Raw genomic sequence first — 27,827 nt, 5'->3', positions numbered from 1 at the left:
TGCAAGACCGGCGGGAAACCCACGGGCCAACCCGGGACTTCAGGCGGCCGCGGCGGCCGGGCGAGCTCCCGCCGTGACCGTCGGTCACGGCTGATAAACCGCCAAACCCTCAGAGGGGCACCGTGGGGAGCGCGCGCAGCCCGGCGCGGCGCGGCCCGTCCCGGCATGGCGGCGGCGCTGCGGCCCCGCGCGGCGCCCTCCGGCGGCCTCGCCTCGGGCCGGGCGGGCGGAGCCTTCCCCGTCGCGCAAAGAGCCCCCGCGCCCCGCCCGCCCCCACCGCGGTAGCGGCGCGGCTCGGGCAGCCGAGGTGAGCCCCAAGGTGCACCCGCGGCCGGGCCCGCTGAGCACCGCTGCCGCCCCCCCAGCCTCCCCCCGCCCCGCTCCACTCCGCTCCGGTCCCGTCCCGTCCCGTCCCCGCCTGCCCGCCGCCTCGGAGGGGCGGTGCGGCGGGCCGGGCCGGGCCGGGCCGGGGCGGGGCGGGGCGGTGTGGCGAGGGTTCTTTATGCGGCGGGAAGCCGGCGGCTCGCGGAGCTGCGGGCGGCTGCGGCGCCAGAGAGGAGCGACCCGAGAGGGGGCAGAGGGGGGCGAGGCGAAGGAGAGGAGCCGCGGAGGAAGGAGGAGGAGGAAGAGGAAGGCGAGCGGCGGCCGGGGCGCTGCTATTGTTCCGCACCTGCCGCCGGCCGGGACACGTGGCGCCGCTGAGCCCCGCTCCTCGCCCCCAGCCGCCTGACCCGCTCGCAGCCTCACGGCACCATGGGCAAAGGGGTGAGCGGCGGGACCGGGGCGGAGCGCATGGCCGGGAGTGGGAAATTTCAAGGAGCCGGACCGCGGCCGGTCCCCCTTCCCCTCCGGGCTGGGGCGGGCGGGGCTCCGCTTTGTCTTTGCCGGGCTGGGGCGGCCACGTCGTGTGAAGAGGGCGGCAGGGCCCGGGCGGGCGGCAACGGCCGTTGGAGGGCGGCGCGGGTGCCGCCTGCCCCCGAGCAACGTGCGCTGGCGGCCGCCGGCGGCAGAGGAAGTAACGGGCTGTCGGGGGGGCGGGTAGCGGCAGACACGCCGGAGAGAGGCGGCGGCTTCTCCCGGCCGCGGACATGGCCGCGGAGGGGGCCCTGTGCCGGTGAGCCCCGGGCGGGGGTAGCCCAAACCCTGCCGCCTTGCCTTTGCCTTCGAGTCCTCCCGAAAAGGGGCCTCCAGGCCCCCGGGGCGTGTGGGGCCCGCAGCCCCCGGGGCTGGTGTTATCTGATGCCCTTTTGGAGCTGAGCTGCGGAGCGTGGCTGCTCCCCTGGCTCACTCGTGGAAGTACTTTAGACTTCTTGAGACACGAGGGGGGAAGGGGGGGTTGTCAGGATTATTAGGGTTTATTAGAGTTAATTTGCCTGTTGGTAGCAGCGAGGGCGTGGTGGCAGTTGGTGGCAGGAGGGAGATGGTGGCCCCGAGTTCATCTTTTGTATCGCGTTAATTGTGGTGATAAAAGGCTCACAGAAGTCTGTGCAGCGGTTTCAGCCCTGTACCAGTGTTGTTTATACCTTATAGCCCACAAGGAGGAGAAGTCCTTAATTAAGATCATATCTTTTAACCAAAGAAAAGTGCGTGAAGGCTCTTTGAAGTTGGATTTTGTGATCACGTGCCCGTGTGTGGAGCAGAAACACCTTCTGGGTTGCTCTAGTTTTATTTTGTGTTGGAAAAGTAAAGACCAGTTTCTGAGTTTCATTGTTTGAATGTTTGTTTTTTTCCCTTTCAAATACTTCCCTGTATATCTTGTGTAGTTGGAGGTGTGTAGGCTTTTATTTACTTTTGCTTTAGACTCGTTCCTGGAAAATTCCCAAACCTCTCCTCAAGAAGAGGGAGACTGTGCAGGGCCTTGAGAGGCAGAGTTGTCCCAGCCTCCAAGTGTTCTGTGCTTCCCAAGTGCTGTTCAAACATTGACTTGACTTTGCATTGTCCTCATCACTGCGGTACAATGGCAGCAATGTTGACATAACTGCATGAATAGCAGGAGACCTGCAAGAACATGGTTCAATGGACAGTTACTCGGAAAAGGGGATTGAAGAGTGCGTGGGGTGCGTTTTTGGATTTTTTTTTTTTGGTGGGTTTTTTCCCTCAGTGGAGTCCTTTGGATGCTTGGCAGCCCAGTGTGATGTTTTCCAGTCTGGTGGACAACAGGCAGCAGGCACGATAAGAGGTCATCTAAGAGGTAAAACATCCAGGGGGGATTTGATCTTGTTGCAGTCTTCTGGATGCTTTAAGTCTTTAAAGAAGCCTTAGAGTTGTGTGTGTATGACTGCAGTGCAAAAGACTTCGGGGGCTTAGGCTGCCTGGGCTGGACTAATGGGAGTTGCAAATGCTTTCTAATACAGAAAGCTATTAGCTGTCTTGCTTCTATTTCAGGTTTCATAGGTTGCATAGGTAATAAAGCAATTGGTCTGAAACCAAAGTGCCCACGTGAGGGATAATTCAACAGTGTGTGGCTGCCTCAGGCTTTCTGGTAGCAAGTCACAAGATTCGTTCATTTAGCGGTGAGAAGGCATGTGAGTAATTGGGTATCCCCTGAGAATTGGGGGACTGTGAAAAAGGCAGTGTGTTGTTGCTTGCAACACTGAACAGTATGTGCCTGCCCTGTGTTAAGGTGCCCAAAAAGGAAACCTCTTTCCCCATGGGAGCGTGGAATGGAAGAGAAAGTAAGAGCGTAAGTGTGAGAGAACAAATTCCTTGTCCCTGTGGTTGTCAGGAGAAGCCAAGCAGCACGTCTGTTTTACTTTAAATGGTAACAGGACGAGGGGAGGGCTGTGAGCTGCTTGGGTATGTCGCTCAGCCCGAAAAGTAGATTATCCAAGGGCGTGTGTGTAGTGGAAGAAAGCAGACGGGATTTCATTTCTCTTCAGAGCTGCCTGGAAGCTGTCTGCAGACAGCAGTATGTTTTGCTCCGTCTGCCTGGCTGCACAGACGTAGCACACAGTTGTTAGTGGATACTCTGAGTTGTTTCTGGAGGTCAGTGCTAATGCCTGAACCCCAGCTAAGGGGTTTTCTCCTATCAGAAACTAGGAAGGCTTATTGTGTAATGGAACAACTGAGGGGAAATTATGCAAATCAAAACAATCCTTATCTGGTACAATTAAGAAATCTTAATATATTACTCTCCCTCCTTCTCCATCTTTTTCATTTCTACTTCTTATTACTGTGGCTAGGGGATACTCCTTTTGCCAAAAGCACTGGGCATAGTCAAGGTTCTCTTTTGCAAAAGTGGTATAACAGGTTGAAGGGTCTCTAGCAAGTGGTCTGTGCCCGTGGATTGCAATCCCACAACCCAGTAGGATCCTGACCTTCTGAAAACTGTGTAAGGTCATGCTTTACCCAGGCCTTTTCAAGGGGTAGCTGACATCACCAGCTTTTCTAGGGGAGAACTGTGTCCAGTCCACTCTTCTTCATCTGCTGGGCAACTACTAGAGATTTCTGGATTGATGGTAGAGATGCACTAATATTCCAAGTAAAGAAGTGTGGGAGATGACACTCCATGGTTGGCACAGCACTGGAAAAACCAGGAAGCTGTGCAGCGGTGGCATTGGGAAAGCCAGCTTTCTTCAGGCAGCTCCTTGAGAAGTAGAGGTGTTTGTCCTGTTATCCAGAGAAGACTTAAGGTGTGTGGGTGGCCCTGTTTTTATCCTCATGATGAAAACCCTTCCAAGGGTTAGATCCCCTGTTATGGGAGGAGGGTGACTTGTCCTTCCATAATTTGGGAAGCAGTAGTCTGCTCACAATAAGCAATTACAAGCTGTTGAGCGAGAACTACTTTGTACTGTCCTAAATGCTGTAAGTCTGTTCAGTTGATGCAGTTAATTAGACTTTTCATTAAAGGCAGGAGATTGAACACAGCTCTTGGGAGGGAGTAAGAAGGATCCAGAGAAGGCATTCGCGTCTCTTGCTGAGATTACGTAGGGTCATGGAGCGGTGTTTCCAGCCCAATAGGCACAGTCCATATCATGACTCATCTGGTTAATATATTTACTGAAGACTGTCTCATGAGGCAGCAGGACAGTAACTTTTCTGTTTTCTCTGCGCAGTTGATTATAATGACATAAGTACTAGAACAGACCAGGCCTCCAGGGAATGTGTAATTTATTTTGGCTCTTACTTGACATTTCTTCTTGGATTAGGTGATGTTAGAATAAGGTACTTCTGAACTTGTCTGCTGATTTGCACTCCTCCTGTTTCCTGGTCAATCATGGCTTGTGTTGAGAACATCAGCTATGAATGGCTCAATTAGTCCGGAGCGGAAAAGCATAAGCTGTATCTGCAAGACAATAGGTTTTCTGGGGGCTGTATGAAACTTCTTACTCTGGTGTATACAAATGTTTTGCTTAAGCCAATGGAAAAAAAATGTTGCATGGAAAAAAAAAAGCTGTGTTGTTTTTTCTGTTGCAGTTTTGATGAGTCAGAGTTCCTAGGCTAAGTCAAGGAACAGGAGTGACGTTTCTGATGAGACAGACCTTCCTTTGTGCTCAGGCCATGTGATGAATTCTCATTAAGATGTGGATCTGGAATACCATGGGCCACCTTCTCATTGTATGGCAGGAAAAGGAGGGGAGAGCAGGGAAATCCTACAGCGCTGAGGGGTTGGATGAGCCCCTTGTCCCCTTGCATCCCAGCCAACACAAGCCTTTGTTGAACAGAAGAGAGGCAATGGCCCTGAAGGCAGAGAACCAGGACAGGACTTTGATTTATGTGTCAAGTTCAAATTTGAATGATGGAGTGGGAAGTTCAGATTGTGTGAACTGATCCTATAGCAAGAGCTGAAACTGATTCTACTGACTTAACTTTTCTGTATGGGTAGGATGTGTGTGGTACTAAAGCAACAGAAGGGAAGATATTGTGCTTTATTTTAACTGAGAAACTCTGAGCTCCTTGGTAAGACGGACTCAGTTAAGACTCAAATACTTAGCTGCTTAAAGAAGTAACTCTAGCTGGTTTTGTCCTGATTACAACCAATGGTTGGGTTTTTTGTTCAGTTGTGGTTTTGTTTTTATTTTTTTTAAGTAGATCATACTTGAACAAGGAGGGTGAGCCTTTTCATGTTTGCCCACTTGTAGGTCATCTCTGCAGCTGAAAGAGCTAAGCACTTTTATATTCACCGCTGCCTCTGATAAGCTAAGTAACTGCACTTCTTGTGGAAGTTTCAAAGAACCAGAAGGTTTTTCGATCACCTGCAAGAGCTTGCCAGGCTTTTCTAGGCAGAAGGGGTGAAGGTGATAGAATGCTAGTCAAGGTACCAGCTCCTTCATCAGAAATCATTTTTCATCTCAACCAGTAATCAAGAAGTGTGTGTTTTGTGCAGGACCACGTTTGGACTTGTCTGCTAGAGCTCTAGCAGAAATCAAAGTTGTTCTGTTCAGAGACTGAAGGAGAGACCCTTCATGCTGACATTTTGTGAATTGCCCCGTGGCAAATTCTTGTGAGGCTGGAATGCAAGGACTATGCTGCTTAAAGTTCTGCGACTTTCACTTTTTTAAGAAGTGAAATGCGAGTTCAGGTGCAGGGAAGAGAATGTCAGGAATGCTGACAGTCTGTAGTTCTGTGTCCTTTTCATGGACTAGAGGAGGCAAAGAGCTCAAACAGCTTGGCTTTGCTCCACTTATAAAAAAACCCATTTCCACTGCGCAGCTCTGTAGCTGCGTGCAAGGATTTGGGGGATGTAAAGCCTGCCTTTAGTGAACGGGGCAAGAAGGCTTCTGTGTATGTGAAATGTGTGACTATGGCTGCAGAGTGGTGTGCATAGAGCTTTCTCAGAACAACAAAAATCCTTGTCTAGATGTGACTGGGTTCTTTTTTAAAAGCAGTGAATTTCCCCCCCTCCCCTTTTTTTTTTTTTTCCCTTTTAAATGTAGTTTCACTTTCGGTTTTGGTTTCTACTTGCAGTAATCATAAAAATTTCCTGTGCTTGCTGCTCAACAGGGCAGTTCTTGGTTCCTAACAATAGTTTCTGTATCCAGATTGCTCTCATTAATCTAGCTTATCATTTGAGGTGCCCGTGCAAAGATCAAGCAAGGAGATGCCTGTGAAACCTTTTCTTAATCTTGTTAACAGTTTGACTCTGGTGTCACTGATGTTTCATCTCAAAATACTTCTCAGGGATCTTATTGGGTGAAAATGTCATCGCATAAAACTTGGCAGGGCTGTAATAGGTCCCATGCAGAAGAGAAGGGAGGGAAAAGCTGCTGTTGGAGGCTTGTGAGAGTCTGGAAATGTATCAAGTACTTAATGGAGGAACAGCACTGTGAGGCTGTACTGATGCCTGATTTTGGTGCCCTACAGGGTGTCTAAACATCTTGCAGTTTGAGATTATTTCTGCCTGTAACTTTTCTGTACTTTTTTCTTTTGTCTTTCAAGTGATGTTTGTATGTGCTACATCATTATTTCTTTGTCTTTTAGATGCTTGTTTTACCCCATCATGACAAGATCTAAGTCTCTGCGTGATTTTATGTAGCATTAACCATAATGAAAGTGAATGAAAATCCATCTGAATAAAGAGGCTTTAAGCAAATCATCTGCTCTGTGAAGTGTAAAAAGGACTGAGCGCAGATCAAATCTGCAAAAGTGTATTACTGCTTTGTATACCATTCTTGCTGGTCAGACTGCCATAAATTGAAAGCAGATTTCTGTTGCGTAACCAGCCAGCTAGAGTGCCAGAGAATGAAAGTGTTGGAGCTTATCCCCGAGATTCGACCAGTCAGAGATACCACCTCTTATTTATCTTCAGTTGATGGGCTGCTCCTTGCCAGAGGATGTAAGAGACTGAAAGGGAGGAGGAGGAGGAGTTAATGCCTTGAAGGGAACATACGTATGCACTCAGGAATTGGTTTCTTCTGCTCTTCATCACTTTTCAGCTTGAGCTGGGTTTCACACATCGAGACTCACTGAATAGCATGTCTCTTACTTTCCTCATAGCTAGACTTGCACAATGTCTGGCTGTAATCTTTGTATCAGGGATGCTGTTGAACAGACTTGTCTGCTCGCTAGCTCATTTTTTAATTTATTGAAGTGGTATAACTTTAATAAACCATAATCATTTTGTCTGTCTGGCAGTCTTGTGTGTGTAGTTCATGTCTACTGCTGTAGGAGTTGACTGTAAGGTGTTTCTTATGGTACTGTGTCTTCTCTTGCAGGCCGGAAGAGACAAATATGAGCCTACCGCTACATCAGAGCATGGCACCAACAAGAAAAAGGGGAAGAAGAAGGAGAGGGACATGGATGAACTTAAAAAGGAAGTCTCAATGGTGAGAGTGTAGCGCATGGAAAGAGCAGCTTTAAGAATATTCACTGTCCCAAAGCCTTGTGCTTCATGTGACTAAAAGAGAAAAGAGCTGGTGTGCTGACAGCATGGTGGGACTGAAGGCACTGATCTCCCTTTTGGTCCCCTCTGTCTCTAAGCCAGACATGCTGGAAGTGTTTCAGCATCAAGATGATCACACAGTAGCCCTGAAAACATCACTTCTCAAAAGGCACTTGAAACAGAACCCAAGTTTCTGCTTGCCTGTGTTACCCATAGCACAGTATAGCTGCATTTCCTCACCCAGGCAAGCACTGTCTGGATAGCAGTGTTGCAGGCTTTATTGTACTGTCATGTGAGTGAGACTGTTTTCATTCCAGCTGAGGAGTTGAGTCTGTACAGCTCCATTTATTGCTGGCCTATGCTCAGACTGACCTCAGTAGTATTATTCCTTATCATCCCTGAGGCTGTGGGGAGCGTCTCCCATCCCCTTCTGTGAATGCTGGATGATGCTATATGTCTGTGTATGCACATCATCCAGCTTGGATCTGCTCTTCTTGATGCTGATACAGGTTTTCTTTCTGTGCTGTGGATTTGAGGGTGGGCTCTCTTGCTTTCGCCGCTCTCTGTTAGGGGGAAAGGGATATTAAAGCTTGGTCCATAAACATATTTTGTGTTCAGTAGCAATGCTCACTTAGTGTCTGCTCCCTCCCCTGTTTGGGGGAAGAAACACTGCTTAAGCTGGCAACATTACTTAAAAATTAGTGAAATTACAGGGTTAATCTTCTGTACATTCTTGCCTTCCTTCCCAGCTTGTTTCCTTTCCCTTCCTCCCTCACCATACCTCCCTACTACAAAAAAAAACCAAAACAAAAAAACCACCCCAAACAAAACAAACCCACTGCACAACACCAAAAAAACCCCACTGAAGCTTCACAGAATCTGTTGGGAGCATAAAGACTGCACTGAGATATACTTAGAGTTTGTTTAAAAAGCTGTCATGTCATACCCAAATAGTCACAAGAATGCTAAAGATGAGACTGCTTTGAGTTGAAGAATGAGATTGAGATTCTTAGCTGAACTGTTACAGATAGGAAACCTGGGGTGGGAGGTGGAATTGCTGTGCTGTTGCTGATCAGCCTGGAGGGACTGTGATCTCTTTCCCCCACCGTCAACCATTTATTGTCTTTCAGGATGACCACAAGCTGAGCCTTGATGAACTTCATCGTAAATATGGAACAGACTTGAATCGGGTAGGTAAACTTTGTTCTCCCTCCCTCCTTGCCGTGATTTGAAAAGAAACAGTCTCGGCTCAGAGCATTTCACAAAGGGAGGTCTGGGTGGTCAGGATTTTTTTTTTCTTTTTTTCTTTTCCTTTTTTGTTTAATCTCCCCTCCTTCAGTCAAGTTTCCCAGGCTTTGAGAGAATTGTTGAGCTCACAAATACTTCTCTTCGTCCTCCCACAGTACAGCCTGGCTGCAATACTTCAGTGACTTTGTTTCTAACAAAGTCATTGTTATCTGCCTCTGAATTGTTCCAAGGTCAAGTTGATTCTTGGATTTATTTTTTTTCCCAAGGAGCTTGTAGTATTGCAGATGTAGTCTAGTGAGCTAGCACATGCCCAGAGACTTAATGATAGCTAGCAGCAGTTAAAATTTTACCCTTTTATAGTAAGAGGTATGCAAATGTCCCAGCTAACCTCAAAGTCCAGTGCAGAACCACTGCAGTGGTTTTGCACCTTTGCTCTTGTTTGCTTTGCTTAATGCATTTTTTTTGCATGATTGCATATAGCAGCAAGTCTGCTCGTACTCTATAACAGCACAGAGATTTGCATATTTCTGTCAAAGACCTTGGCTTCTGAAAGCGGAGCTTCCTGGAAGGCCAGTCCAAAGTGTCATCATCTTTATGGCCTCCAACTTTCACTCGTTCCATAATTTGATAGGATGGATTGTACTGGGCTGTTTCTCAGAGCTCAAAGTCTGCTGTTGTAGCCTTCGTGTCATGCCCTTCTTGAGTGTTTGTAGCCCCATGACCTGCAGGCTCCTCAAGTAGAATCCAACATCCTGTAGTTCGTCTTTTGGCGTTCAGCTTTCGCATCTTGCACTTGTGTTGCAGAATCCTGGCAGCTGTGGAGATCTCCATTACCTGTTGCCATCTCCTTATTCCTGTGACAGGACTCTGTCTGCCTTTTTGAGCAGAACATGAACAAATTCAGAGCCACCTTCCACAGTCGGCCTTGCAACAATGCCTGTAACAGGAACCTCTCTTCTAGGGTTTGACTTCTGCACGTGCAGCTGAGATTCTGGCTCGTGATGGCCCAAATGCTCTCACGCCCCCACCCACAACTCCTGAATGGGTCAAATTCTGTCGGCAACTCTTTGGAGGATTCTCGCTTCTGTTGTGGATTGGTGCTATTCTATGTTTTCTGGCTTATGGGATACAAAGTGTGATGGAGGAGGAGGTCAACAATGATAATGTAAGTAAAAATGTCTGCTTTACCTCAAAGGCAGGTTGAGTGAGCAGCCCATTTGACTCAAAGCATATTAACTTCCTCTAAGCATTCAGTCCAGAAGCTTTTCCCATAAGCACGGGAAATTTGGTGGGTGAATGTAACACTTCTTGGAGTGTTTCCACATAATGAAATGAACAGCTGACTTCCTTCATGTTGTGTTAACAACACTAGCTTGTGGATGGCTTTTGTGTACAAAATGTACAGAGGCTGCAAGTACCTCCATGCTTTCTAATGGGCACTTAAATACCAAGCAATTTACCTGGACAAACTGGAAACCTTTCAGGCAAATTGTCCTCTGACTCACTTTCTCTGTTCCTTGTAGCTGTACCTGGGTGTTGTGTTGGCAGCTGTGGTTATCATTACTGGCTGTTTCTCTTATTACCAAGAAGCAAAAAGTTCCAAGATCATGGAGTCCTTCAAGAACATGGTGCCTCAGGTATGGAATACCTCATTTCCTTGATCTGCCAAGCTGTAGTGTGCTGAAGGTTATTAACCGTTTTAAACACTGGCTTCAATTGCAGAAGGCCTGGCTGGGAGTGGTATGTATTGGCCTTTAGCAGACAAGATGTTTCTTGTGCCAAGCTGTTAGTGTGGGTTACTGGCTCTTGATGTTGAGGGGTCTATGAGACCATTCCTCTTTATGTTCCAAGTAACTGTGCTAATAGGCCAGGGCAGTTCCTGGCAGCCTGTGAGTTCCACCAGCTCATTAACATTCATAGGATGCTTTCTTGATAGTCTAGGGAGTTCAGTAACTGGTGTGATAAGCGCTGAAACTCAGATTCCTACACAGACAGGGTTTGTGCCATACCTAACCATCTTACTGTCACCTTGGTAACAAAGAACTATAATACAAAGAAAACAAAAATAGCTATTTTTCTTAATGTGTGTATGTGTCAGAGATAAACATCTTGGTACAAGTAGAAATCTTGTAGAACCATAGCACAACTATTTGAAGATACTCAGATGTCTTAAACCCCTTCTTAAGAGTTGCTTTTGACAAAGATTGTTTCTTTACTGTTTTTCAGCAAGCTCTTGTAGTCAGAAATGGCGAGAAGATCAGCATAAATGCTGAAGGTGTTGTAGTTGGAGATCTAGTGGAGGTGAAAGGAGGAGACAGAATTCCAGCTGACCTTCGGATCATATCTGCACATGGTTGCAAGGTACAGCAGTGACAGGCTGTCTGAAAACTTCATTATGTAGGATGATGAGTTAGTCGGGTTTCAAAGAATGTCTTCCATGGTGTGAATGGGTGGTGGAGTGGAAGAGAAGGGTGAGGGGGAGTGCCTAGTGCTTTTTCTGCTTTCCTTGCTGAAGGCATCTGGTTGTTTGTGTATGACAAAATACTGTCTTCCATGTAGGTGGATAACTCCTCACTTACTGGTGAATCAGAGCCTCAGACCAGGTCTCCAGACTTCTCCCATGAGAACCCGCTGGAGACTAGGAACATTGCCTTCTTTTCCACCAACTGTGTGGAAGGTATGTGACTCTCCGGCTTCCTTAAAGTATTAACGATGCTAGGAATTGAACTGCATAGGTAAGCAATGCCAAACACTCTGAGTTTAGTGTATTAGTTGGTAGCCTACTCCTGCTGTGCAAGAGCAGGCTAGAAGTTCCCAGCACAGGCTTTGCCTGTTCCAACTGCAGTGTTGTACAATGGGCAGCACTGGTTGTTTTGTTGGTGTTGGGTTTTTTATTTTTTTTTCTTGCTCCTCCTAGAGGAGCAGTTGTGTAGTGTGTCTTTGAGCATCACTGCCTTATTACAGTGGTGTTAAAGTGCAGATAGCATAATGTGAACTAAGATGCTTAGGCAGAGCTATAAGAAATAATACAGCTGCTGCATTTAGCAGGAATTTCAAACATCTCTGGTGGAACTTCCTGTTGCAGCTCAGAGTATGGTGGTAGGTACTCTTTGTGCTGAAGCCCAGAGCACCTTTTCCATACCCACAGGGTTTGTAACTCTTCAGGGATGGTGGAGGATCCTTCCTGACTCCTATTGTGTTCTCTGCTGACAGATTCTGAGCAGCAAACTGCCCCCTGCTCTTTTGTGCCACTTGCCTCCCCTCTACCAAAAAAAACCCCAACCAAACAAAACCACCCAACCGTGCAATACTGAGGGACATTCTTGATCTTTCTCAAGAACACTGGGGAGATAATATGGGCCTCCCCTTACAGGAGTGAAGAGAACACTGTCTGCTTCTTGAAGGTGGCTTCCTCTAATTCCCTATGCAATTGGCACTTGATTCCGTGAGGTAAAAGAAGAGGCCATACAGCTTGGCCAGTCACACAGGAATCCTGTGCAGCATATATCTCCACTTATTTCGCATGCTGCTAGAGAGCAAAAAAAGCTGCAGTGGGAGACGTTAGCCATTGGAATGCCTACCTGCATTATCTTGGGCAAAGCTTGCCAAACTCTAGGACAGGCTGAAAAAACTCAGTGTGTTCTGGGAAGGGTTTTTGTTTTCTAAAACCTGTCTCTCTCCTAGGCACTGCCCGTGGCATTGTCATTAGCACTGGGGATCGCACTGTGATGGGCCGTATTGCCAGTCTGGCTTCTGGACTGGAAGGGGGGAAAACTCCAATCGCCATAGAGATTGAGCACTTTATTCATCTCATCACTGGTGTGGCCGTCTTCCTGGGTGTCACCTTCTTCATCCTTTCACTCATCCTTGAGTACACGTGGCTGGAGGCTGTAATATTCCTTATTGGGATCATTGTTGCTAATGTCCCTGAGGGGCTGCTTGCAACAGTCACGGTGAGTGAAATTGGAAAAAAAGTTTTGAGTTAAATATATGTTTTTTTAAGGAAGTGGAGTGCTTCATGCTCAATGTATGTTCACAGAGGTAAACATTAAAGTAATGGAAGATAATCTGTGTAATGGAAGGTACTCTGTGTAGTGAGCATGTAGAGCTAGATTTTATAAATTCAGTGTCATCAGACTAGTTTCCCATATCAATGTCAAGTTCTGCAGCTGTTTTTCTGATGAAGATGGGTCCCTAAGCTAGACCCGCACAGAGGATTGGCATTGTAGAAATGAAGCGAGCAAGACTAGGAATTCTGGACTTGTCTTGCCTTTCCTGTGGCAAGAAGAGGCCTTCCTCTTACGACTGTTCGGGGTTTCTACACTCATGTGCACACCAGCCCTTCCAAGCCTGAAGGGCTGGCAGAGCATCCAACAAGCTTCACTGTAGTCCCAGCTTTTGATCTGGGACCTGGCAGAGATTCTTGTAAATTTGATTGCCTGAAGAGATGGTGGGAACATCTAGTGTGTTCAGCTGTGTAAAGGGTGGTGGTGGACGGGGCTAGAGGTGTCCATGCAGCCCTAGGAAGCAACTGAACCCCAGGGAATGAATAGTTGGGAGCTAGAACCAGATAAGAGCCTCTGTCAAGAAAGGGTAGCTGGAGCTACTCGCTTCCTACACCAAAAAGTTGCAGCCCTATCACCAGAGCTATTTTGGGCCTTCTCGTATGTGCCTTGCCTTCATCTATTTTGAGAGTTCCTATGGTTAGGGAACTGCAACTTTAACTAAAATGTTAGTCTGGGGCATGTTATTTCCTTTCTAATGCACTGAGAAGCAGGAGACTGCTTGTGGGTCTTTTTCTGGAGGTTTTGTGATGATGAAAATGTGTTATTTAAACCTAGCAGGTGAGCCTAAATGCTGCTGTTTATTTTGCAGTGGTAGGGTGAACATGAAGTTAGGGAATTCCTGCAGGGCATGTAAACTGGTGGTCATTCCATGTCCACAGTGAGTTGGGTAGCAGTGTATTAGTGTACAAGCTCATCTAACCTGTCATCTTCCTTGTCTCCAGGTATGTCTGACACTAACAGCCAAGCGCATGGCTCGTAAGAACTGCTTGGTGAAGAACCTGGAAGCTGTGGAAACCTTGGGATCCACATCTACTATTTGTTCTGACAAAACAGGCACTCTGACACAGAATCGCATGACGGTTGCACACATGTGGTTTGACAATCAGATTCATGAGGCTGATACTACAGAGAACCAGAGTGGTAAGACTATCTCTTTGTGCTTGAGGCATCTCATTAAAAAATGGCTTTTTCTGGGGCTTCCTGTACACCTGTGCTTCTAAGAACTCATGTTTCTAGCTCTCCAGTCCAAGTGAGGTTCACAGTGTAAGGACTTCTAATGTATGATCTACAGTGAGCATTGAAAGACTTGAGGTGGTGACACATAGAAAACTTAGCACTGTACCACAGCTCTATTTAATCCTTAAACTCCGTATAGGCTGCTTTTGCTTGGAATTACTCCATAGGAATTTGAGCCTCTTGAATGTTGAGCCCATTATGCTTGTCCTGTATGTAGAAATATTTGCTGTTATGTACTTCAGAGTACCCGGTTAATTTTGGCAAAATTAATCTCATTAAATTACCCCATTATAAGTCAGCTGAAAGTATGGACAGGCAAGTTGTTGGCCCTGGTAATAAACTGTGACTGGACGTAGATGAGAATTTCCCAAGTTGAACTAGATGGCTGCCCTTGAACAACAGGGGTTTTCCCAGAACATCCTGGTTGTATTTGCAGGGTGGTAGTGATGAATGAAGTGACTGTAAGACTTCAGCAGGAAGTTTCTTCTAGATATTGATAAGAGTCTGAAATCTCAGTGTGTTTTGCAATTGAGAGAGGTCCTTATCTCTCCAGAACTGTTTAGTACAACCAAATTCAGGAGTTTCCTAGCTGTCATCTACCTTGTAGAAATGTTGTGCTTGCAACACGTAATTAGTGTAAACTTTTTGCAGTGATGCTGCTGTACCCTGCCCCCAAGTGCTCCAAAACACTGTGCTTGTCTGAACCACTTAAAGCTGCTTTACTGTTCTGTCTTTAACACTAGTGCAAAGTAACAAGCTATAAATAAGGTCATATTTGGAAGCACTTGGTTTTGACTTGACAGCAGTTGGCTTGGCTGGAGTAGAAATAAACCTAGAAGATTTCACTTCATGGAAAGTACGTTAGCTTATCAGTTAACTGTCTGTTCAATTCATCTCCCTTGAAGGCAAGTTAAAAGCCATTGTGGTAGAAGCAGTATCTTTTCTTAAGCATTGTACCTTTGGGAGCTATTTCATCCAATTCCTGCGTGATGGATAAAGTGAGACAACCTGGACGTGTAATGCAGCATCCTTTACTCAAGCATTTCTGAAAGAATGTTGTCTGTCCAGAACTCCTTGGCTTGGTCAGTGTGGCCTCTGCTGCTGCTGGATGCAGCCATTACTGGAATCTTGAAAGCAGAGGTGTTCTCTTGCACTGTTGCTATTTCACCCTCTGGTCTTAAAATAATCAACTGCTCATCAGGTACCTGGGAAGGGAGGAGGGTTGAAAGAGATGTAGTGCGTTAACAGGCTCTGAGTGCTTCCTGTTCCTGAGGTAAAGGCTACTTGCTTTTCAACCTGTGGGATTTGGGGCTTATGTGATTATTTTGGGGGGCGCTTTTTGACATTCGTCTTGTGCTTTCAGGTGCTTCTTTTGACAAGACCTCAGCTACTTGGGCTGCTTTGTCCAGGGTTGCAGGTCTCTGCAACCGTGCTGTGTTTCAGGCCAACCAGGAAAATGTACCAATTCTTAAGGTGAGTTCCTAAAAGAAACATGTCCTGTTCCCTACCACCACCCTCCCATAAATGGCAGTCAAATTGTGTCCTGTGGGTTACAGGAACTGCAAAGTAGATGTATCTGCCACTCTCAATCTTTTCTGCAGTCTGGTACTCTTACAAGAGATGGGACTGAGAAGACACATTTCCCGCAGCAGGCTCCCTGCCATCCACTAGCATCTACAGTCTGAGAGGTCACATACTTCAGACAGGGCTAGGAAAGACCAGAAAGCTTTCCTAGGCATTTACCAATGTCTTGCTATTCCAAGAAACACTGTCTCTGGCATTTGTACACTTAAAAGCTACAAACACCTGGTTCTGGGGGCTGGGAGAAGTAGACAGCAGAGCTGGGGGAGCAGCAGTTGTGGGAGACTCTTTGTCCAGTCTGTTCTCACTGACCAGTCTTGGCTTTTTAAGCTTTTGCTGGTTCAGTGCTAGTACAAATGCCAGGATAACATCAATTCAGATTCCTGCTTCTGAACTGTGACCCAGCCAGGGCTGCAATTAACTGTACAGTGCTTATAATCTGTCAAATATTAGTCATGTTGCTTAGTAAACTACTTCCCAAGGGTGTTCTGATCCTGTGGTAATAGAAATGATGGAACAAACTATTTTTTCCTAGCATTCCTCTGACTATAACTTCAGGCTATGTTTTTTAGATCTAAGATAAAGAGCTGGAATTCTTCCCATCTAAGGAAGATTTAGGAAGGAGGAGCTTTGAAAAGTCTTTAGATGCCAAAAAGCAGTATAAAAATGAAAAAAAAAAATATCTTAACAGACAAAGAGACCAGAAGGACAAGAAATATTTGGTTTAAAACTGCAGCAAAGGAAACTGAAGCAGGACGTTGAGCGCACACAGATCTCCAGGGCTGGGAAGACCTGTCTACAATCTTTGCTAGTGCTAACCTTACTGGGGAGGAGGCATGGACAGATTAAATCTTCTCTGCCACAGGCTTGATGACCTGATCTTAAACTGTGGGAGGGAGACCACATGCATGTGCTTATGTATGCATGTCATTGGTCTCAATCTCATATTTGCTGTTCTTCATGGCAAGCAGCTTAGGGCAGTTCTGATCAAAGTTTGCCCTCCAGCCTCCTTTTCTCTGCGTGTGCCTGGTTATCTGGCTTTCTCTGCCTTTAAAGGGTCGTCTTGGTTTTGACAACAGAAGACTGCTACTCTCTCAGGCTGGGAGGCTGTGGCATTCTGAAATGCAGTATTTGTCAGTACTAGATAACAGAATTATTTATTCTTTGCTCTCATGTTATGTAAAAGCTGAGACTAGGCTGAAATGAATACATCTTTTTTTGTTGTTCGAATATCTGAACTTCTGTGGTGAGTCCACTGGGATGTATGCTTTGATAGTTGTCTCTTTCCACAGAGAGCAGTAGCAGGAGATGCCTCTGAGTCTGCACTTCTGAAATGCATTGAATTGTGCTGTGGTTCTGTCAAAGAGATGAGAGAAAGGTATCCCAAAGTGGTGGAAATACCATTTAACTCTACCAACAAGTACCAGGTAAGCATGTGTCCTCTTGGGAGAGGCACTGTGTGAAGTAATTATGTAAATTGGCACACAGTATGCCTCAAAACTTGTTTTGGCAGCAAAATCTGACCTAGTGCTACTTGCTTGTAGAATGCTCAAGACTATAAATTGAAGTTAATGGACCATACTTAGTTATACTGTAAGAGCTTCTGGAGCTGCTGTGGCACTAAGGTGTCAGCTGCTGAGAAGAGATATGCTTCCTGCCTGTGCATGAAAAGTGCATGGAGAATGGAAGAACTCAAATCTGGGAACAGGAATGCACGGCTGGGAAATGACCTTAACAGGTGGAACTTGGATATAAAAAAGGCCATTGCAACACTTGTGGTTATATGTTTATGTTAAATAATACATAGTAACTCCTTAGTTTGTGAACTACTTAAAGTACAGGTAAATGAAAACTAGAGCAAAATATCACAAACTGTCCTGAGCTACTGTAGTGTCACAAAACAGAGTGATGGTGATTACTTGTGACCTTCACAGTATGTGTCTATAAAACGGTTTCATTTCTTCCACCCTAGCTGTCTATCCACAAAAATGCAAATCCATCAGAATCTCGTTACTTGCTGGTGATGAAGGGAGCTCCAGAGAGGATCTTGGATCGCTGCAGCACCATTCTTATCCATGGCAAAGAGCAGCCACTGGATGAGGAAATGAAAGATGCTTTTCAGAATGCCTACCTTGAGTTGGGAGGCCTTGGGGAGAGGGTGTTAGGTAAGGAAAAGCAGCCGTAATAAACTGGAAAAGATTTGTCCCTTGTGCTCCTGTGCAGAGTCCCCACAGATTAAGTGAAGAGTTGTACTCTGGTCCTCCAGTGTAACTATAGTGTTCAGTCAAGGTTGCTTCAGGAATTCATACAGGAAGAGTCCTGCCTTTAGCCTTTAATCTAAAAGGCAGCCTGCAGGATCTTGTCTTGCCCAGCAGCTGGGTCACCTAGATCAAAATAAAGCAAAGCATTTGGAACCTCAGTCTCCCTGGGGCCATGTGGTGTTAGATTTGCTCCACTGCGTGTGAACCAAGCTGTGTCTGGGCACTTAGCAACAGCTGTTAGTTATCCAAATATGAGTGTGACTCCTGCCTCAATAGCCCTGGCTAAACAGCTGATGCTGCCCTGTTATTCTTGCATAGCTGTTTGCAGAAGCAAGCTGCTCCTGATACACAGGAACAGAGTAAAGATGGGTTTGATGTGTTACAGGATTCTGTCACTTGGCTCTGCCTGATGATCAGTTCCCTGAAGGCTTCCAGTTTGATACGGATGAAGTGAACTTTCCTGTAGACAAACTCTGCTTTGTAGGACTGATGTCTATGATTGACCCTCCTCGTGCTGCTGTGCCAGATGCTGTTGGCAAATGCAGAAGTGCTGGGATCAAGGTAGTTTACTTCTGGCTTAATCACCTTGCTCTATACCTGTGGATACAAAGGGCTTGCCATACTCTGTGTGTTTGCTGTAATGTTGAGTGGTGGTTGCTGTAATGTGAGTGAAGTACTGATCAGGATGTAACTAGTACGCATTCCGGCTTCATTTCTGAGTTAAATACAAATGATTATATGTTAACAGACTGAAAAATGATTTAGGCTCCAAACTGTTAGGGCCCTGGCAGGTGCCGATGGCATGGTGTCCCAGATTTGGCTCGCATGTGTTTGGCGTGTTCCATAGCATTGACTGAGACGACAGAGTGAAGCACAGGCTGGAAATGGAACTGGATCTGTTGACTTGGGATTAACAATTTTCTTAGTCTTCCATCCACCCCAGTCCCTTGCATACTGGTACCTCAGGCTTGCTCTGTGCCAGGGCTTGCTATTAGAACAAAACACTTTTCAGTCTCAAGGGACCCTGCCTCTTGGGTAGTGTTGTTCTGCAGAACCAGCAAGGCTTTCACAGTGGTTTGTTTGCATTTCAGGTTATCATGGTTACTGGAGACCATCCGATCACAGCCAAAGCCATTGCCAAGGGTGTTGGCATCATCTCTGAGGGCAATGAAACCGTAGAAGATATTGCTGCTCGACTCAACATTCCTGTCAGCCAGGTCAACCCTAGGTACTGACTGGTGGGGAAGGCCAGAACTGTTCAAAGAATTAAGCATTTACTTCTCTCCTTGCCTTAGATGATTTCTCAGCATCTCTCCCTGGATGTGAAAAGCTTGCATTTGCTTAGCTCAGCATCTTGTGGCTCTTCAATGCATATCATGAGTTATGTGAGGAATGCACAAGGCTGTCTTGAATGTGCATGTCTCTTATGCATGGGAAGCAGTTAGGAGTAAGTGCTATAGAGAAAACTCAGGCAGTTCCTTCCATCATTTCTCTGCCCTGTAGCTCCCTGTCCTGATGGTCTGTCCCCAGGTTAGGGAGAAAGAAACAGCTGGCTGGGCAGAGTAGAGTCTTTGAGTGGGTAACTTTTTCCCTCCGGGCTGAGCACTGGCCTCTCCTGGCTCATGTCACTGCACAAGCACAATGTACTGGCCAACACATGGAGCAAGAAAAGGTATCTGAAGAGGCATGGGAGAGAGGGAGGTGGCTGTTTGAGGACTGTTTGAGCAATGCTGTTGCAGAGCTTGAAACCATGTGTTTCCTGTGTTTCCAGATCTTTAAATAGAGGCTAGATCTACTTTTGTCCCCAAACATATACTTAGTCAAGCTTATTTAGTAGCATAACTTCCAGGTTCATGGGAAAACTCTGATAAAAAGAAAATGCCTAGTTTGTTAGTCAGAATCCAGACTGAATGGGCTACCAAAATAAACTCTGTGTGACTGTTTTATACTATTTAGAGAGAAAAGCTGAAACGCCGCCTTATAAACATGATCACTCAAAGCCCGGTTCTGCCCTTCTTGCTCTCAAACTCTCTTCTGGGTCTGGTTGCAGGTGGGCAAAGGGAGCAGGACTTGGGCTGGGTAGGGCAATTGATGCTAGTTAGTAGCTACAAGCAGAATAAATGTGAAAGAGGAAGGAATTCCATTTAGGGGTTAATATTTGCCTTCATAGCCTAGTGCAGGACTGAGGCATCCTCAGAAAATGTGCTTTGGCATAAGCAAGCTGTTTGCAGAATGGCGGGGCTGTCTGCATTGGTTAGCTTGACCCAGCCTGTGTTTGGTCTGGAGGGTAGCCGTGTAGCTTGTGAACTGTGAATAGAGACACCCTGTGGAATGAATTGCTTGGGGAAGACAAGTATTGTGGTTGAATTATTTGCCTGCCCCCCCCCCTTTTTTTTTTTACCCCTCCTTCTTTTTGAGGGTAACTTCACAACCTAGCAATGCAGGCTCAGGATTGCTGGGCTGTGTGACTGAGCAGATCAGCAGCTGGCTGCAAGGGTGGGGAAGGAATTTCCCTGTCTAAAGTGGGTGATGTCATGAGCTGTGTGGATAGTCTCCTAGATCTATAAGGGATGGTATGCTGCGTTAGAGAGGTGGTATTTTGCTGTAGTATGCAGGGTACCAAACCAGTCTATGTAAATATAACATTGTATGCTTTTGTTGCTGAAGGGTGAAATTATTTGAAGTGGCATAGCATGAGCTCTCTGTGAAGAGCTGTGTGTAGATCATCATTCTGTTGCAAAAAGGATTGCTTGCAGAAGACCACAGCATCTCTCCTGATGTTGGAAGCTAACTACCTCAGCCAGAAGTTCTTGTCTTGCAGAAGTTAAGAGCTGTGGAAACAACTAAGTCTTTGCCTTGATGCATTTTTAAAAAGCTATAGAAATAATTAGTCTGCTCATAGGGCTTTTTGTCTGTTCCTTGGTGCTGTCTTGTTGTCTTTTTCTTTGTGTTCCCCATCTACCTTTAAACTTGGACCATCAAACTTCTGTGCAGAGGCTGCCTGGATTAGTATTTAGTCACAGAAGGAGTTGGTCTTTTCCAAGAGCACTAAAGAGCCATAGCTTTATGATGCAAATACAACTAATGAGAAACTTAGTTTAACTTGTGAAGTATTACATTATATTGTCTCTTGATTGCAGGGATGCCAAAGCTTGTGTTGTTCATGGCACAGATTTGAAGGACATGACTAGTGAGCAACTGGATGACATCCTGACTCATCATACAGAAATTGTCTTTGCCAGGACATCTCCTCAGCAGAAGCTTATAATTGTGGAAGGCTGTCAGCGACAGGTAAAGAGAGAGTCCAAGGATTTTGTATCGGAGAAATCCCTGAACATATAAACTACCAACCCGTGCTGCCCCCTGAAGTAGCAGGGCTTAGTTTTCTCAGCACCCTGAGGTAAAGGGCTCAGTCTGTCAGCAGCCCACAGCTGCTGATGTCAGACTGCTCTACAATACGTAAATATAAGGGTCTTGCAGGAAAGCATCTTCAGTTTGTACCTAAGCTTTCTTCTGATCCCAGGATGTTTAACACGCTTAATTCCTAAATGCTCTGGATGCACTTGGGAGCGGGGGATTCAACTCGTTTATATATTGTCCAACATCTCCTTTGGAGAGAACAGCATGGTTCTCAGATAAGCATGATCAGAACAGGGAAAGGGATGAGGGGAGTGATTTCAGTCTTTCTATCTTTCTCTTCGTGACTAGGGTGCCATTGTAGCAGTCACAGGTGATGGTGTGAATGATTCCCCAGCCCTGAAGAAGGCTGACATTGGTGTTGCTATGGGTATTGCTGGCTCAGACGTGTCCAAGCAGGCAGCTGACATGATTCTGCTGGATGATAACTTTGCCTCCATTGTCACTGGGGTTGAAGAAGGTGAGTTTATAACTTGTGTGCAGTGGTGGTGAAATGGCATGCTTCAGCAATGTTATTTACAGATTCCATCTGAAATAGAGGTATCTGGAGGGCTTCTCTTTATTCAAGTTTGTCTCTATGACAAGTGTTTTCAAGGAGGGCAGCACTTTCTTCCTCCCTTCAAAATATTTTTGCTTTCCATGATGGGTAACAGTAGGAAGCAGCTGAGTAACAAAAGCTGCTTTTTCCATTTACCTAACACTGACCCTGCAGTCATCTTTGCCAGCTGAGTCTGACACATTTTCCTCCTTCATGGAGCAATAGCTCTCAAACAGGAGCAGAAGCGAGGGTACCTCCAGGGGCTCTTGATGATCTTCAGAAACCAGGGTTTAGTATCCTACTGCAGTATGCAGAGAACCCTGATTGCTGTGACCAAAAATATTACTCTGTATAGGTGATGCTGTGGATGGAGCATGCAGTCTCACCCTTACTTAAAAGAGAACTCCTCGATTTGCTGCACTAGTGTTTTGCCTTTCAGTGTTACCACTGAAGCTGCCGGTGAGCTACTTGGCTGCCTTCTACTGATAACTGAGAGTGGTTGTTCTCTCTCCCTTGCCCCAGGGCGTCTGATCTTTGATAACCTGAAAAAGTCTATTGCTTACACCTTGACCAGTAACATTCCTGAAATCACGCCGTTCTTGATCTTCATCATTGCAAACATACCCCTTCCACTGGGAACAGTCACCATCCTCTGCATTGACTTGGGCACTGACATGGTGAACAGTGTTTCTTTGTTTGTTTGTTGTGTGTTTTTGTTTTTGTTTTGTTTGTTTGTTTGTTTTTCCTTCCTCAAGAAGAAATGTGTGTATTCTTAGGTACCCCAAAGAAAGGCAGGTGAAAGGAAAATGCTTAAATACTGTTTCCTCTAGCTTTCTCATCTAAAATAAGTGACCGTTTGATACTTCCTTAATCCACACTTCCTTGTCTCATGGCTCTCTAAGTGTGAGGGTCCTTCTGTTCCATGTAGGGACAAACTGGGGCTGGGGAGGGTGCAAGTCCTTCCCAAATACTACAGCTAGGCTGAAAACATGGGGCAGGGAAGGCTATATACAGTGGAAAGCTGAAATGATTCTAACAGCAGTCCTCTCACCTCAAAAGGTCCCTGCTATCTCCCTGGCATATGAGCAAGCGGAGAGTGACATCATGAAGAGGCAGCCCAGAAATCCCAAGACAGACAAGCTGGTGAATGAGCGGCTTATCAGCATGGCCTATGGGCAGATTGGTAAGCTGGTCTGTTTTTGCTGGCACTGATTTGAACTTGGTGGTAGTGGGGGTTATACACCATCCCAAGTCAGTGACTGTTCTGCTTATTTTGCTAGGGTTGAGGTTTGAGGTGTGTAAACCAGAACCTCGGGCTGTGAAGAACTTGCCATTATTCAGCCCCCATGGCACATAGCGGTGGCTTGTGCAGCTTGATGCATTGAATTGCTTTCACAGTAATTTTGTTTAATTGCATAGCACTGTAAAGGAACTGGCTGGCAACCAGCACTCCTCTGGTTCAAACTTGTTTAGCAAGAACATAGATCCCATTGTTAGTTTAATTAGAAGTAGAGGATTCTCTCCAGCGTATCCCTAAATGCACAGTATTAGGAGCCTTGATTAAAGGCAGCTACGGAGATGTGCCCATTTCACAGAATGGGAGCTCATGCTTCATTGCAGCAGACTTTGGGAACCTTCTTGACTGTATTTTGCAAGGGCTGGGGGTGGGCAAGGCTTAATGAGAATACAAAGGGAGGTTTATCTTGTGTCCTTGAGTACCATGCCATCACAGCACAGGGCAGAAGAGAAGTAACTCTGTACAAAGTTGGGAGCAGAAGCTGCTCAGCAAAAGGGTTGCAGCTGAGTGATGTTAGTGTGAACTATTTCTGTAGCTGCTGCCTGGGAGACAAAGCCCCACAAGGAGTAGTTTTTTAGGTGGTTGGGGTTTCCTGGAAACTTCTTTTCTGTTACAGTTGCACTGCACAGTGGCTTCATCAGTTTTATCATTTTTATCTGTTCAGGTATGATCCAGGCCCTTGGAGGTTTCTTCACCTATTTTGTAATCATGGCAGAGAATGGATTCTGGCCTTCTGGCTTGGTGGGGCTCAGAGTTCAGTGGGATGACCGATGGGTTAATGATGTGGAAGACAGCTATGGGCAGCAATGGGTAAGTTTTGAGGCACAGCTTATAGGCTGCCAGCCAGAACACTAATGTCTGCTGAACTTGCTGTGAGCACCAGAGAGCAAAGGCAAGCATGTCTCAACAAATGTTCTCTGCTTTCTCTACTTTCTAGACCTATGAACAGAGGAAAATAGTGGAGTTCACTTGCCATACAGCTTTCTTTGTCAGCATTGTGGTGGTGCAGTGGGCAGACTTGATCATTTGTAAGACCCGAAGAAACTCTGTCTTCCAGCAGGGGATGAAGTAAGTTGGGATGTCCACAAAGGATTTAGAATTGGACTCTGTATTCTCCAGCACACTGCATTCTAGTTCTTCATCCCAGCAGTGTCTGAGCCTCTTGGCATAAGTCTTGAACAGTCTGGTGCCTTGGTAATGGATAAAAAAGGGGCTGGTGCTCTCTTGTAGTATCTGTTATGGTTATCAGGCTGAGACAAAGTGAAATGCTGACTTCTGCTGGCATTGTCTGTGGGAACTAGCCCACCTCAGAGGACAGTAACATACTCCAGCACACAGCCTTCTGCATCAGCAGAGCAGCTGATGTCTTAAGAGATCGGGCGGCATGAACCCCAGCCTCCTTCTGAATTTGTAGTGAAAGCAATTGCTCATTGACTTAGTTGTGAGATGGAATATCTGTCTAGAGACATAAGACCCTTTTAACAATTGTGCCATCAGGCTGGATGGCCTGATAGTCTCCACCTGATGGACTGCTGGGCTAGACTGGAATGTCTTTTACCATTCGCTACCATTTGGGAACTAAGTGGTTTTTCAGGGTATCATCTGTGAAAGCACTTTGTCCCTGATTGCTTTCCTGTTTCTACTAGGAACAAGATCTTAATATTTGGTCTCTTTGAGGAGACTGCTCTGGCTGCCTTCCTCTCCTACTGCCCTGGGATGGATGTTGCTCTAAGGATGTACCCTCTCAAGTAAGTTATATCATGCTTTTTGTGCAGCAGGCTCTACCATAGAACAACAGTGCTTGAGTGGGGACGTAGATACAGTAGTGAGCTTGCGGGGCATGAAACCTAGTTTTAACCCAGAAGAGCCCAGGCTCTTGGGGGCAAGTGATCCTTTGCTGTAGTGCAGCACACCAGGGGTTTGCTTTGCTTTACTGCTTTGTGAGCATGGTTACAGGGAGACTGCAGTTCAGTGCCCCACTAATTTGCAACACAACTTTAGTTGTGCCGATGTGCTGTGGTGCAGCTGCTCTTGTGTTTACATGCATGGGGTATTTTTATGGGTAGGGGACTGCACATCCAAAGAAAGCCAGCCGAATTGTTCTAAAACACAGGTCAAGTGACTCTTCTTTACTAGAGAACTGGTGATGACATCTTGTGCCTTTTTCTGCCTTCCAAAGAAATAGCACAAGTAGTAGAGTCTTTTGAAAGCTCCTACATGGGTGCAGATGACAAGTTGGTGCATAGTAATTTTCCTAATGGTTGGGAGGGTGCCAACATCTTAAGTGTTGCCCAACAGCATTCCAACACTTAATGGCAGGATTTAGTCTCAAACTTCAAATAGTCTTCTGGCGTAAGTGCCATGAAATTTTCATGGAGGAAAAAAAAAATCCTGATACATCTTGTATTCCATTCAGAAATGTCTGGAGTTTGGTGCTGGAGTGTGAGCATTTCCTAACAAGAAAGCTGGCATCTGCCTAATGCCTGCAGCAGCTAGATATTAGCACGTGTAAATCGTAAGGGAAATTGCTGCAGTTCAAGTGAGCAAGGCTATTGGCACAAAGGTTGTGTGTGCTTAGAGGAAATATCGCTAGATTGATAGGTGGGGAGGTGCTGGTACAGAGATGAACAAAGGTGCTATGACACACCTAGTGTTGGAATTAGTATCCAAAAGTTGGATTAACCCATTGCAACAGAAAACTTCGTGGTAATTCTTGGCTTGGAGGATTCTTGGCTGAACCACAGCCTTGTGGAAGCTGGCACATTGGCAAGCTGGGACGTGCCAGCCTTCCTGTGCTCTTCTGTGCTATCAAGTCAGAGCTCTGCTATGCAAAGAGCATCTCTGCTGCCTGTATTCTCACTGTCTCCTCTCCCAAACAGGCCGACCTGGTGGTTCTGTGCTTTCCCATACTCCCTCCTCATATTCCTGTATGATGAAATCAGAAAGCTCATTATCAGACGCGACCCCGGTGGTAAGAATATGCTGCTAATTCATGTGATTCCTTCCTCGCCTCCTCATGCTGTTGAGCTCTGTAGAAGCTCTGATAATGCTCTGGGGCTTCCAGTGCCAAGAACTATGCAGGGGTGTATTTTGTTGTCTTTTCCCTTCCTCAACATCATTAGTGCAGTTAGTTCAAACTAAGGACTTGATCTGTCCCTCTCCCTGCATTCTCCCATAGTATATGTAAACACCAATGCACTGAAGTGGATGGCAAAGACTAGTTAATGCTTGGGTAGTTCTAGAAAGCTGGAACAGGGCCTGAAAGCTGCAGCAAATCAACAGTTTGGTAAGACTTTTCCATTGTGATGGGTCACTTATTAGCTCAGGTGCTACAGTGCAAGTTTTCAGAGCCTAAAAGGAGCTCTCATGAACCTCATACTTGGTCTGCCTTAAGGCTAATGCTGCTTTTTCCCTCCTTTAGGTTGGGTGGAAAAAGAGACCTACTACTAAAAAGCACCTGTAAAACATTCCACACACAGCCCATGCCACCTCTCCACCATCTCCCCTGTGTGCGTACTTCATCTTTGCAAGCGCAGAACTGTGCCTGGGCAAGAGTGAGCTGAAACTGAAGGAAACATGAAGAAACATGGACTGGAGGAGAAAGCAAGGGGGAGGTTGGGGAGGAAGTGTCCAACCATCAGTCCATGGGGATGAGAGTTTGAGTAGTTTTATGTGCCTTTTTGTTTTTGTAAAAGGAAACTAAAGATTTTATATGTGGATTTTTACAAATAAAGATGGATTATAAGAGGATGCCCCCACATGGTCTTAGGTGGATGTTTTTCTCAAGGCAAAATCTGGTTCAGAGCAGCTTCACCTCCCTGTTTAGAGTGTGGTGGTGACAGCATGAGTTAGCCCCTGGCTTCCCCTTTTTGTAGCAGGGAAACAGCTGCTTGACCCAGAGACAACAGCATATGCAGTTCTTAAAAGCCCTGATGCATCCCACTCTGTAGCTCAATGCCTAATATGACAAACTGCTTGTAAGCACTTGCATTTCAAAGCCTAAAGCTCGGAGAGCTTGCTGATCTCTAACTATGCATCTTGGCTAATTTCTCCAAATGTAGCATTGAGCGGAGAGAAGAGCTGGTGGCTGGATGTCTACTCTGGCCTGCCTTAAGAGGCTGTGACTTGCTTGTAGGGTTCTAAATGAGAACAGGCTTCCACTGAATGGCACTTGGATCTAAGCATCCTTGTTCTCAAAGTCTTGATACTGATTTTCCTGTGTGCTTTGCCAAGCAAGGGATAGTGTTTCCTAGTGTCTCCTGTGCATGCACATACTTGTTCCACTGTGGTATTTGCCCCATCCTGATACTGACTTGTGCCTGCTGTGGAGTGAGGGCAGAGGCTGATCATGGGTACAGGATCCTTCTACATCTTCTGCTTTTGAGAAGGGCATTGCTGTTGTCTGGGCTCAGAGTTGTTTCTGTGGGCTGAAGTGGGTCATGCTGCTTCCCTCTGAGTATCTAGCCATTCTCTGTATGTTTTCATTTGCTGTTTAATGCTTGTATGGTTCACTTCTGAGAACTTCATGGGAGAGCTGGACTTCTGCATGTGAACAGTTACCATGAAGTCCTAATTTCATGCTCCTAGTGCTGTTGTGCTAAAGCCATCTGGAGGTGCTTCAGGCTCTTGGTCCAGTTCCTGAACTGGTGGTCTGTATCACTCTTAGATGTGTCTGCCTCTACAAAGTTTCACTCTAAACTACAGCACTGAAAGGATCTACAGTTAGAACTCCATGTTGTCATCCCTTCTTCCTTGTTACTATTTTTTTAAGGTGTTATTTTAAAGCCAAGTCACTTCTCTCATGTACTGAACAATATGAACTCAAATAGCAAAGAGAGCACTAGGGAGGGGGAAAAATGAG

The 27,827-nt window shown here is 46.0% G+C and overlaps 1 protein-coding gene across 1 annotated transcript; it reads left to right on the top strand.

The window, feature by feature from the left end:
* Nucleotides 1–494: 494 nt before the first annotated feature.
* Nucleotides 495–26,724, top strand: ATP1A1 (ATPase Na+/K+ transporting subunit alpha 1). Its single transcript, XM_065626841.1, has 23 exons — nucleotides 495–765; nucleotides 7,155–7,265; nucleotides 8,452–8,511; nucleotides 9,531–9,734; nucleotides 10,093–10,206; nucleotides 10,796–10,930; nucleotides 11,129–11,246; nucleotides 12,254–12,522; nucleotides 13,578–13,776; nucleotides 15,236–15,345; nucleotides 16,746–16,880; nucleotides 17,426–17,618; nucleotides 18,100–18,275; nucleotides 18,806–18,942; nucleotides 20,855–21,005; nucleotides 21,423–21,591; nucleotides 22,192–22,346; nucleotides 22,729–22,852; nucleotides 23,631–23,776; nucleotides 23,904–24,034; nucleotides 24,613–24,714; nucleotides 25,846–25,937; nucleotides 26,388–26,724. The coding sequence occupies exons 1-23, from the start codon at nucleotides 754–756 to the stop codon at nucleotides 26,414–26,416; spliced, it is 3,072 nt and encodes a 1,023-aa protein (XP_065482913.1). The 5' UTR covers nucleotides 495–753; the 3' UTR covers nucleotides 26,417–26,724.
* The last annotated feature ends 1,103 nt before the right edge of the window (nucleotides 26,725–27,827 follow it).

Source organism: Caloenas nicobarica, chromosome 1, assembly GCF_036013445.1.
Source record: "Caloenas nicobarica isolate bCalNic1 chromosome 1, bCalNic1.hap1, whole genome shotgun sequence".
Lineage (NCBI taxonomy): Eukaryota > Metazoa > Chordata > Aves > Columbiformes > Columbidae > Caloenas > Caloenas nicobarica.
The sequence above is the reverse complement of the archived record's forward strand: the minus strand, read 5'-3'. Positions and strand labels throughout refer to the sequence as shown.